This window comes from Danio rerio, chromosome 13, assembly GCF_049306965.1.
Source record: "Danio rerio strain Tuebingen ecotype United States chromosome 13, GRCz12tu, whole genome shotgun sequence".
In the NCBI taxonomy this organism is placed as follows: domain Eukaryota; kingdom Metazoa; phylum Chordata; class Actinopteri; order Cypriniformes; family Danionidae; genus Danio; species Danio rerio.
In genome coordinates this window covers 37,895,014-37,907,392 of record NC_133188.1, presented here as the reverse complement: position 1 = coordinate 37,907,392, position 12,379 = coordinate 37,895,014, and the positions used below count along the sequence as shown (strand labels likewise).

Below are 12,379 nucleotides of genomic sequence, written 5' to 3'. Positions count from 1 at the left end.
AAACAAAGCAATATTTTAAAGTGGTTTAAGTGTAACATTGCTATCTGGTCTAAAACTACTTTAAATTCCAAATAATCTTTAGATGCATTTAGAATGAGAATGATTTCAAGACATATGCAATTTTATAATTCAATTGAAATGTACATAAATTCATATTTATAAACTTTATACTTAAACCACTAGGTTTTACTGATTTGCAAGCAATTGTTTCTTGTATTATTTCTATATCAATTCCTAATAAATATATTAATATATATTTTTTCAGTTTAAGCAAAAAAGTTTATTGAGTTTTATAAAATACTGAAATAGAAATCTCAGTTTTGTCGTACACTTTATATGCATGTACATTCACAATTTATATTTTTAATGAATTTAAAGACACTAAAATAAGATGCCCCAATTTTTTACGCATTTAGAGCTGGGAAAGTATTGAACGTGTCATGTTTTTTTTTTTCTGGAAATAATATTTTTATAGGGGCTGTTAACATGAAATTGAACCAGATTTTGAAAAAAACAAAAAAAAACAAAAAAAAAAAAACAAAAAAAAAAAACAATACAAACATGAACAAAACAAAACAAACCAAAAAAAATCTGAAAAAAATTGTTGTGTGTAATAACAGAAGAAAGTATGAAACAAGGAGAAAGTATGGAACTACTAAATTGTAATTAACACTTCATATAAAAGGCTTTTTTGATGTTAGCAGCTTAAAGATGCCTCTCATACGAAGAATGGAGTCTCATGCATTGCTCAGGTGTGATTTTGACATGTGAAGTCTATTGGATTCAAGTCAGTTTATTGGCTGGGCCATTCTACAGCTTGATTTTCTTTCTCTGAAACCATTTGAGAGTTTCCTTGTCTGTGTTTTGGATCATTGTCTTGCTGAAAAGTCCACTATTCATCCTCCTGCTGATGTAGATGTTGGCCTTAAGCAGATAATATTCATTTACAATAATGAAGGGCCGAGGATTGCTGAAAAACTACAGAAAGATTTCAGCTGCTGTCTGGACTTTCACTGCCTTTCTTCAACTCCCTTTCTACATGTGTTCACTACCTTTATTTCCTGCATCATTTCATTTAAGTTGGTTTAACTTAACTGTGTACAGTTGCCTGGAACCATGCCGAAGCATGCTTGTCGCCCCTCCCCTTTGCCTCAACGGCCCGCACTCACATTGCATTCAAGCCGGAGCATGCTTACGTCATCAATGATGCGCTCTTCAGCTTAACAGAAGAGAAGCACTCTCGCTCAGCAGTGGAAATTTCTTTAGTTATATAATTTTAGTAATTTGGGATGCAGTGACACAGTCAAATATTTGCCAAACAGATAAGTCACTTTTGGCGCTCATAAATAATCATAAAAGTCCTCTTGATGCAGGCTTTCGAAGGTTTGCTGAAGATGCAGCTTTCGTGCAGTGTGGGGTTTGCGTTTTTTATAAGCTACGACAATCTGAGTTCATTGAACAGTAAGAATGATTAATAAAACCACATGAAGCAGTCCCTTAAAAGTCCTGTCTTTTCTCCAGTTTCGGGCTTAGGCGTGCTTTGCATTCAGACTTCAAGCGTACCGTGCCAAGGCCAAAGTGAACCGAACTCTGGCACACCTCTTCCAACAGGGCCAGAGCCGGCCAACTAAACTGCGCCTGAGCCTGACTGAGCACTCACACTTCTTCAAATGAACTGGGAAATGTGCCTAGGCATGGTTCGAATAGCATAGTGTGAATGCGCAATTAATTTGTAAACTAATTACATCTTTTTCTTTGCATTTATGGTTATGTTTGGTTGTTACCAACATCTGGTAAAAAATTTCAGTAAACGGTGTCTCTAGAAATATTTTTTCCTGGTAAAAATGGTGGCGTGCTCATTACTTATTTTCCCCGTAGTGTGTTTATTTCTATCAAACAATATTAAACTGTCCTAAACCTATGTGTACACACATATGTATATAAATAGAAATAAACATTTAAGCAGGGATGGGGGAATTACGCTGAAATATAGTCCTAATTAACTCATTAGCATATTAATGCATTTGTTGATTTGCTTATGAGACCCACTGGAGACTGTTTGCTTACTTTAGTCAAGTCTCCCAAACATTAATTATTTAAAGTCAAACTGTCCTAGGTGAATTAATGCAAGTTCACTACTGCTCCAGTTTTCTCTGAGCACAGTCACACACGCACACATACACACTCGCTGAAGTGCTACTGAGGGACTAAGACTGATCGTATGATCACTTTTATCACATCGGCCTCCCAGAGTCCCAAACTTAATATGTCAGCCACCAACATACCAGATATGACTTTTAATTTGAGATTCCGAGATCAAAAACCAGTTCTGAAACATTATTACCTCAATTTTTTGAAACCTGCTGAGGATATTTTTATTTCTATATTACATATATCCTCAGGCGGACATAAGGGCATGAAGGCATAGAAGTGTCTTTCTTCCTCGTGGTTCAAAAGGCTCATTTTTAAAGCTACTGAGGTATCACTGAAGGTATTTGTCAAAATAATGACATACATTTGACACATCCAAAAGCAGTTTCTCTTCCTGAACGTGTCTGTGCACCACATTAGGTCAATGGATGTCCTTTGAGCCCTGTATGTCATTTTACAGTAAATGTGCTGAAAGCCCGACATTGAACCGTGCTTCCTGTACACTGTGCAGAGCAGTGGGGGATTATGGGAACGGTGTCCAAACACATGCACTGGTAAGCAGAGTGGAAGCTCAGCTTGAGAGGGTTAATGAAGGCCTAATGAGGAAGCAGAGATCGCTGTGTGAGGGCCAGATTGCTCATAACTCAACCCTGATTGAAGGACCACGGCCAGAGTAACAGAGAGCAATAGACACAGAAATGCTATGCCACAATGAATTGGACTGCTAATTTTCAGACAAGTAGTGAGGTCAGACATTTTTAAAGGGGACATAGTGAAATAGGGTGAACCTTCTGTAAGTATCATACATAAAGTCTTGCTTCATCTTTTGTAGACAACATCTCAACTAGTAGAATTTAATAGGTGTAATTACATCAAGTAGAAGCCAAACAATGATACTATTTTCAAACAAGCCCAAACACAACATAACACAATCCACAGAGCTCTGTTTATAGCTATAGAGCATACAGAATCAGTTTGCATCCTGCTGATAATGATGATGATTATGATGCAAAGTTTTCCAACTGTATTTAAAACATGACACCAAATTGTAGTTGTCAATCTAAGAGGGTAAGTGCTACTCTTGAAACGTGTGTCAGAAATGTCAGAGCTCCAACTGTCAAGAGATGTTAAAAACGTTGACCACTCAGCTCTTAGGGTAAAACACATGCTCAGCACCTTGCTACACTGCCGCTGTTCTAAAAATATGTTGCATCTATTGACAATACCAAAACACCAAAAACCTCTCGGGCTCAAATTCACATATCAAGTTTAAATTTAAGTATTTGCCAAGTGATTACATACAAAGGGAATGCAAACGTGAATAGAAGAAATATTAAACTGTGTGGCATTGGAGTTTGCAGCGAGCAAGTCAAATTTGTCTCAATCGAAAACATTTCAACTGAAGTGGAAAATTTGCATAAGGGGAAAAACATCCAGAGAGAAAAGCGAGAGACGAATGGACCAAACTAGATGCTTTGTGCCATGTGTGAACACAGAATTACATTACCTTACATTTTAAACACAATATTTCCAGTTAGTTGGTCTATTGTAACATAAAATGAGGCAAAAACTTCTTGTACGCTCAATCCAAATTCTATTTTTGTACCCCTTCCCCTTAACCCCTAAGAAATGGGACATCACTACAACACCGGCAGACATCATCATGTCATCCCGATCTCTTTCTTCATATGAGTTCGACATTCGCGACTGCTGTAGTTAATCGAGTTGCATTATTTTTAAGTATTAACTTTAGGAATTCACTGAAGGCATTGATATCATGTTATCATAACAATATAATGTGGTATTAAGCTTGTAACTGTACTGTGTATTTACACTGTGGCCATATCTATGTATACAAGAAAACATTAACATTATAGCATACACTGGAAAAAAATTCATTCCAAGCCACTAGACTTTACTGACAGGGGATTTGAGTGTCATCGTGTGTCAGATGTGAAAGTATGCTGTAGGACTACTATAAAGGAGTTATTATTAGGGATTATAGATAGCAATATTTTGTGTTTTTTATTTTAGCATTTTTTTAAAAGCATGACAGTAAAACACAAACTCTGTTATAAATGTATTAAAACATGTGCTTGTTTGTTGTAAAAATTCATAATAATGACAAAAAAAATATTAATACTAATCTCCTGACTTCCGTGTGCAGCCATGCTGCCATTGTAGATGGCGTATTCTGGAAAATTTTTGTACCCCTTGGTGTCTTGTGGTCCTGAAAAATCTCTGTTTCAAGGGCTATCTAGCCCGTCCTCTTAGCCATACGCCTTCAAGCTCCAGATTAACATCTCATCTAAATGACAGTGCTCACTGTCAATATAGTGTCCCCACCATTTTACTTGGAGCAATAGGACCCAACCCTGCTTAGCTCACCATGCAGTGAGCAACCATGTGAGAGCTGCATGGTGATGACTAAAGTAAATAGATGAAATGAATTATTTTGAACAATACTAAGTTACTACTATTATACTCGCACTTACAAGTAGTTCCAAACCTTATGAGTTTACTTATTCTATTGAACACTAAACCATTGACCTCCATAGGAAAATTGAATAAAGTACTTGTATGTGCAAGTACAATAGCAGCAACTTAGTATTGTTCGAAATATTTAATTTCGCCTTTTTATAACTCTGACCATTGGGAAGGAGGTGGAGAAACAATGAGCTTTTCATAATTATATCAAAAAAATAAATAAACATGAAACAAACACTCGCTTCAAATGTTATCACTCGATTGAATGGGTGTTATCAGTGGTTATCAGCTGATAGATATGGCCCAGTAGGGGCCTTCTGAGCCTAATAGTAGGCACAGAGCGCTGCTATAGTTTATCCACATGGTTAATCAGCTATCCTAATATAGAGAATTATCTAAATCCAGATCTGTTTTACATTACTGTGACGTTTGGGTTTAGAGTTGGGGTAGACGTTAAAAAAATACAATTAATAAGAAATTTAATAAATAATATAAATAATTCTCGTTAACTTCAAGCTGCAGCCTTATCTGACCTATAGATGATTAGTCATGTGGATGAATGATAACACCTTCTGAACCTACTAGCAGGTGCAAAAGGCCTCTACTGGCCCATATCTTTCAGCTGATAACCCCAGATAAAGCCAAAATCGAGTGATCACATTTACACAACAAGTAAAGGGTGAGTGAATTTTCAGTTTTGGGTGAACTGTCCCCTTAAGCACAATTCATTATTTACTTCAGCTAATTTTAAAGGAATTAACTAAGTAAATAATTAGGACAGATGGTGTAATCATTTAAGACCCTAAGTTAATGAAAAAACAAACTTAAAAAAAAGGACCAGCTATAAACACTTAATGAATAAGCAAACAATTATTGCTGCTATAATTATTAATTAGTAATCGTTTACTTACTTTTTGCCAGCGCCACCAATTCATAAAAGCGGCTATTCAGAATTGCCAAGTCTCTGAAATAAGCATGACTTATCAATCATTTCAAAGCAGCGCCACGACAGGATTTCTAGGTGAAAAGCACCTGGCCAGGTAGAAGCGGCTTCAATCCATTCCCTTCACTCTCGTACAGTTGCTTGTAATTTGACTGTTGCTGCAGAGACTCGGGAGCCCAGCAGGTGACACGACATTCAGCTGGCCCTCTTACCAACGATCTGTCACCGCCAGGCACCCAGGCTCGTAATTACATGGGGACTGTGCCAGAAAAACTTTGACGCACTGGCTGTGGCACGTACACTCTTTCTGCTTGGATTTTCTTATTGTTTCTGTCAGCAGTAATGAAAAGGACGAGGTGGGCCGAACCTGCATATATATCGGCCTAAAGGTAGGAGGAAGATATGAATGAGACACAGATGCGATGTGTGTTTTACGATAATTGTAATTACTGGAACATTGCAGCACTTTTTTTTCGACAAATGATGAATATTATCTAGCGAAGAGGTGGCGGTATAGCTCCTCGTAGTGTGTGAGTGGGTTGTAAGCAATTTGTCATCATTATGCGAATGCTGTGCAGCTGAAACTCTATGCGCACTGTGTTGAGGAACATTACTATTAAAAGGAAAGCGTTACAATATCGCATTACTCATTTGACAAAGTCATATATTATATTAAGTTATTTCTTATTATGGGTAGTGGCTGTGGGCAACGTTGTCAGCACTTTGCAGTAGTGCTGACAGTAATGGCTATACCTGCATTAAGACTATGAAATGCTTACTTTAATTTAAAAAATATTCAAATGATTATTTTTATTATTTTAGGCATCATTTATGTTTTTAATTATTAATATAATTAATACCTAATACTAAAATATAATATGATACAATATAATACAATATAATAACAACAACAACAACAACAACAACAACAACAACAATAATAAAAATAATAATAATAATAAAAATAATAATTATTATTATTATTTATATGATAATATGGTAATATCAATAATAATAGTATTAATAATAACAATAACAACAACAACAACAATAATAATTTAATAAAAACAACAACAATAATAATTCAATAATAATAATAATAATAATAATAGTAATAATAATAAATAATAATAATAATAATAATAATTAATTATTATTATTATTATTATTAATACTACTACTACTACTACTACTACTACTACTAATAATAATAATAATAATAATAATTATTATTATTATTATTATTAACATATTATTATTATTATTATTATTATTTAATGAACATGATTACTATGATACTATGATGATGATAATGATAATAATAATAATAATTTAATAAATGTAATAAATATACTACTACTACTACTACTACTAATACTAATAATAACAACAACAACAACAACAATAATAATCATTATTATTATAATTTAATATGATTAATATAATAATAATAATAATAATATTAATAATAATAATAATTATAATAATAATATTACTACTACTACTATTAATAATAATAATAACAATAATAATAATATTTAATACTACTACTACTACTACTACTACTACAAATAATAATAATAATAATAATAATAATAATTTGAAAATTATTAATATGATAATATGATTAATAATCTGTACATTACAAAAGAAAACCGCTATATTGAATATAACACAATATAACTTTTTTTTTTCTATCATTTTAATACGTTATTCCGCTGAAACACCAGCAGCCTTGGCGAGAGAATTTTTTTTCCAACTGTTACCAAGAAACCAAAAAAAAAACTCAAAGTAACAGCAAAGAAGCTCAGTACAGTGGGAAAAGCAAACCCCATTGCAAACTAGCATAAACAATGCAGACAAGTATAAATGCTCACAAGCTGTCAGCTATGTGCATAGCCTATAATATCAGACTTTCAGCAGAGTAACAAATTTTCCATCAAATCCTCTTCAATTTAAAGTCAACAATATGTGTGTTGGTGTTTTTACAAATCATAAAACAGCATCTGTTTTAAATCCTCGGTATCTCCAGTACACCTGCTTAGAATAAACAGATCATTACTGTGTACTCAGATACATAGTAATTGTTATAGTTATCGTTCTTGGTGTTACCAGGCCATAACACTGTATGCGCACCCACAGCAATGACAATGATGGAAAAGGACAAGCATCGGCGCAATGCTTTGTTCATGAAGAGAGAAAGCTGGCTCATAACAGCATGATGAGAAAGATGAAGAGAGTCCTGTCTGTCAGCATAAAAAGAGCGAGAGAGGGAGAAAGAGAGAGAGAAAAGACAGTGTGAGGGAGCCAGAGAGCCCAGCGAGAGGCAGGTGGAGACTTTCCAGGCCTTATTACCAGCATAATTACACACACCTGAGCCAGCCCTGCATGAGAGGACAGTAATTAAAGAGTTGGGAAAAGCATGAGAGAAACACACATACACACACAATAGCACTCACATCCGGAGATCTGCCAATGGTTAAAGAGGGAGAGGAGAATAAACAGAGGAGATTAAACGACGCATGAACTCACACAAGTGAACATACATATATTAGGCGATTTGTCAAACGCTGGAGAAACGGGGTGGACGATGTTGCTCTGTGGCGGTCATGAATTAAAAGGCATGTGTAATTAGACTGCCGATGTTGATGTATAATGACGGGGGTGAAAGTAAACGTTGAGCCAGGATCCTGAAGCGATATGCTAAGACTCCTGGAGGTAGAGACGATTAGCGAAGGAAGGATAATGCTAACCTTTGAGTAACCTTGGTCAAATATTTTGACAGCGCTCCACGAGCTAACACCTTTCCTGACAGATGTGTGCTCAGATAGGGTGATGAGACCGGCTATTTGAAGATGTTTATACTGACAATATTAGCACAAAGGAGGCAGTATATGTTTGTTAAGTCTCAGCCGGTGTGCTCTGACAGTTAGCATCTCAATAGCTGCTCCACTGTAATAGTAGACTAAGAAGCATGTGGGTTGATCTCTGCCATCTTAGGTCATGTTTAGACAGTTTTATGAATTGATGACTTGTATAAAATGAATGTCAAGCTGTTAATCACAGTGGAGATGAAGGAAAATAACATTACAACAGTTATGATAGTAATAGCTATAAAAATAATGACTAAAAGTCTATCCCATCATTCAGTCTCTGTAAGAGCAAAAAATAAAGGACCATGAATAACCCATTTCAGTTACAATCCTGCCTCAACACACTTTTCTGTAAGTTTCAAACAAGCCTGAAGGACTCAATTAGTTTGATCAGGTGTGATTAATTAAGGTTGGAACTAAACTGTGCAAAGCCGTTGTAAGCCGCGGTCACACTAGTGTCTGAGCTTTTGTAAGCGATTGCTCTTTATTTTACATTTCTGTCATGTTTTGAGCTTCAATTGGTCTCACCCAATCACGTGATGCAATTTTTCAGGTCAGAGTTCACCATTTGCTTGGAATAAGTGGAACAAGTGGTCAAAGGTCAAATGTCAAATAATAACTTGACTTCTAGTTGATAATTTGGAAAAGTGGCAGAAGGTAGATTTTTTTTCTTCGATGAATCATCGGTTGAACTGCATACCAATCAGCACAAATACTGCAGAAGACCTATTGGAATCTGCATGGACTCCCGATTCTCACAGAAATCAGTCTAGTTTGGTGAAGGAAAAATCATGGTTTGGGGTTACATTCAGGGGGCGTGTGAGAGATGTGCAGAGTGGATGGCAACATCAACAGCCTGAGGTATCAAGACATTTGAGCTGCCCATTACATTACAAACCACAGGAGAGAGCAAATTCCACAGCAGGATAGCGCTCCTTCTCATACTTCAGCCTCTACATCCAAGTTCCTGAAAGCAAAGAAAGTCAAGGTGCTGCAGGATTGGATTTAAGGAAGGAGGAAGTATTGAAGATGAATTTAAAGATTTTTGATGAACTCTGGGAGTCCTGCAGATGACTTCAATATTAAGTTATTTGAGTCATTGCAGAGATGTTTGGATGCAGTTCTCCAAGCCCGAAAAGAGTCGTACACAATATTAATTCCACTCTGCAGATCTCTTTTTCCACTGCACTATGACTATATTCTATACTGTACATTATTTCTGTTAAGTGACAAGACATTTGCCTAAGCAAAGTCAAACTTTATTGTCCTAATTTAATAATTCAAAAATCAAGGCATGATTCATATTTCGAAATGCTACCTAATGAGTCCACTACAAATTTCCTCTTTTGTGGACAATAAAGTATGTTTCATTCATAAATTGTCATTAGTGTCTTTTGACTTATTGAAAAATTTTATATATAGTTTTAATATTTAATAGAAAACGCTGTTGTAAATATGTGAAATAATTTTACATATGTTTGTTTTAATTGTTTTATGTGTGGATCTTTTTATTCATTTATTTATTAAATGCATATTAATTTTATTAAAAAAACAATCAGGACCAGTAAGTCCAACAGTGGAGCATTTTGGATAATGAACAATTCTGAATAATACATTGTTACATAATGATACAACATAATACAAAATGTCATGAGAATTTGTCTCCTTTTCTAACAAAAGAAAGAAAGAAAGAAAGAAAGAAAGAAAGAAAGAAAGAAAGAAAGAAAGAAAGAAAGAAAGAAAGAAAGAAAGAAAAGAAAAAAGAAAGTAAGTAAGAAAAAAAAATAAATAAAAGAAAATAGAAGAAATGCACTTCCAGTAACAACATCAAGCAGCAAGCATCTTAACTCCACATGACAGGCTGTTTTAAAATATCCCCAGCAGTCATTTTTGTCTGTATGTTCCAGCACTCAACCATTTGCACTACAATCAATCTCTGCTTTTTGACTCCTCCACCACATTCCACACTGTGAAAACTCTTAGTCCGACTGGGGCAAATGCATTCAGCAAAACCATTTAGGAGAGTCAGGTTGGGGTTGTCAAGTCAGTTTGACATTGTTTCGACCCTTGTGGGTTTAAGAGTTGTTGGAATCAGAGCTCAAACTGAATTATCATTTCAGAGATGCGTTTCTGAAAGGTTTGGCTTTTGAACAGAACATCTAGATCTATACATCAAAGAACAAGAGCCTCGCAGCACCACTTAAGAAAACCAAGCCATCAGGTGGACTCTGGGAAAAGTGCTACATTTTTCTTAGAAATAGCAACGGCTAAGTGTTGCAAACTCTCCTGTGATGTAATATCACGTACAAGTTACAAAAATATTAGCAGATCTTAAACTTTTAGCTAAATGCTAATTTAGACACTCACCGGTTACCTTATTAGGTACACATTACTAGTACCAGGTTGGACACTATTTTGCCTTCAGAACTGCCTTAACCCTTCAAGGTATAGATTCAACGAGGTACTGGAAATATTACTGATATTTTGGTCCATATTGACATAATAGCATCACGCAGTTGCTGCAGATTTGTTGACATACATGATGCGAATCTCTCGTTCCACCGCATCCCAAAGGTGCTCTATTGGATTGAGATCTGGTGACTGTGGAGGCCGTTTGAGTAAAGTAAACTCATTGTGCAAAAAAACAGTCTGAGATGATTTGTGCTTTATGACATAGCGTGTCATTCTGCTGAATGTAGCCATCAGTAGATTGGTACACTGTGGTCATAAAGGGATGGAGTATACAATACTCCATTCACAATACTCAGACAGTCTTTGCTGTTGACACAATGCTCAATTGGTACTAATGAGCCTAAAGTGTGCCAAGGAAAAGTTTCCTGTTCTTAGTTGACAGGAGTGCCACCCAGTGTGGTCTTCTGCTGCTGTAGCCCATACACCTCAAGTTTCGATGTGTACGTGTACTCGTTTGTAACGAGTGGTTATTTGAGTTACTGTTGCCTTTCTATCAGCTCAAAACAGTCTGGTTATTCTCTGCTGACCTCTGGCATCAACAAAGAACTGCCCAAGAGATGGTTGTAAACCCTAGAGATGGTTGTCCCAGTAGATCAGCAGTTTCTAAAATACCAACAACCATGTCACATTCAAAGTCACTTAAATCACCTTTCTTCCCCATTCTGATGCTCGGTTTGAACAGCAGTAGATCTTCTTGACCATGTCTAATTGCATTTAGTTGCTGCCATGTGATGCTGATTAGAAATTTGCATTAACGAGCAGTTGGACAAGGGTACCTAATAAAGTGGCCGGTGAGTGTACATCTGCCTGACATTTAACCAAAAGAATTAATAAACCATTTTACTAAAAGTTTATGAAACACTTTTGATATAAAATCATCATATTCATTAAAATGCTACTTTATTAACCAATTTTTCTTAATAAATAATTCAGAAAAAAACATTTTTGCATAATGATTCAATGGTACGATATAATATAAGATTTGCCTCCTTTTCACATTAATGAAAGAAGAGAAAGAGAGAAAGAAAGAACTGTTCTGTGATGTAATATCATGTATAAGTTACAAAAATATTATTAGATCTTCGACTTTCAGCTAAGTGCTAATTTATACATCTGACTGCCTGACACTTAACCTAAAGCAGCAATAAACCATTTACTAAAGGGTTATGAAACAATTTCGACATCAAAGTATATTAAGGGCACACATTTTCATGAAAATGCTACTTTATTAACCAATTTAAAAAAAAAAAACTCGTCTGAAATGCCAGAGTGACCTATTTTGCATCCAAAACCCATTTAGTATCAGTTACATAACAGACATTTTAACTGACTATAAAGTGTTTTGTCTTATTAAAAACCACATTGCATAACATTTTCCAGCATAAAACATTTGAATGCAACATTCTTAAACTGTGCCCATAAGATGAAAAACTGATAATGAATTAGACGCCAT

At 35.3% G+C, this 12,379-nt stretch overlaps 1 protein-coding gene across 8 annotated transcripts in view; it reads right to left on the bottom strand.

Moving 5' to 3' along the window:
- Positions 1-12,379, bottom strand: part of macrod2 (mono-ADP ribosylhydrolase 2) — an 862,720-nt gene that overhangs the window by 106,951 nt on the left and 743,390 nt on the right. Inside the window, exon 1 of one of the 8 annotated variants that reach the window (XM_073919427.1) lies at positions 5,550-5,894. In XM_073919427.1, coding sequence (XP_073775528.1) covers positions 5,550-5,573 — 24 coding nt within the window. In that variant the 5' untranslated portion in view covers positions 5,574-5,894. 8 annotated transcript variants of the gene reach the window in all.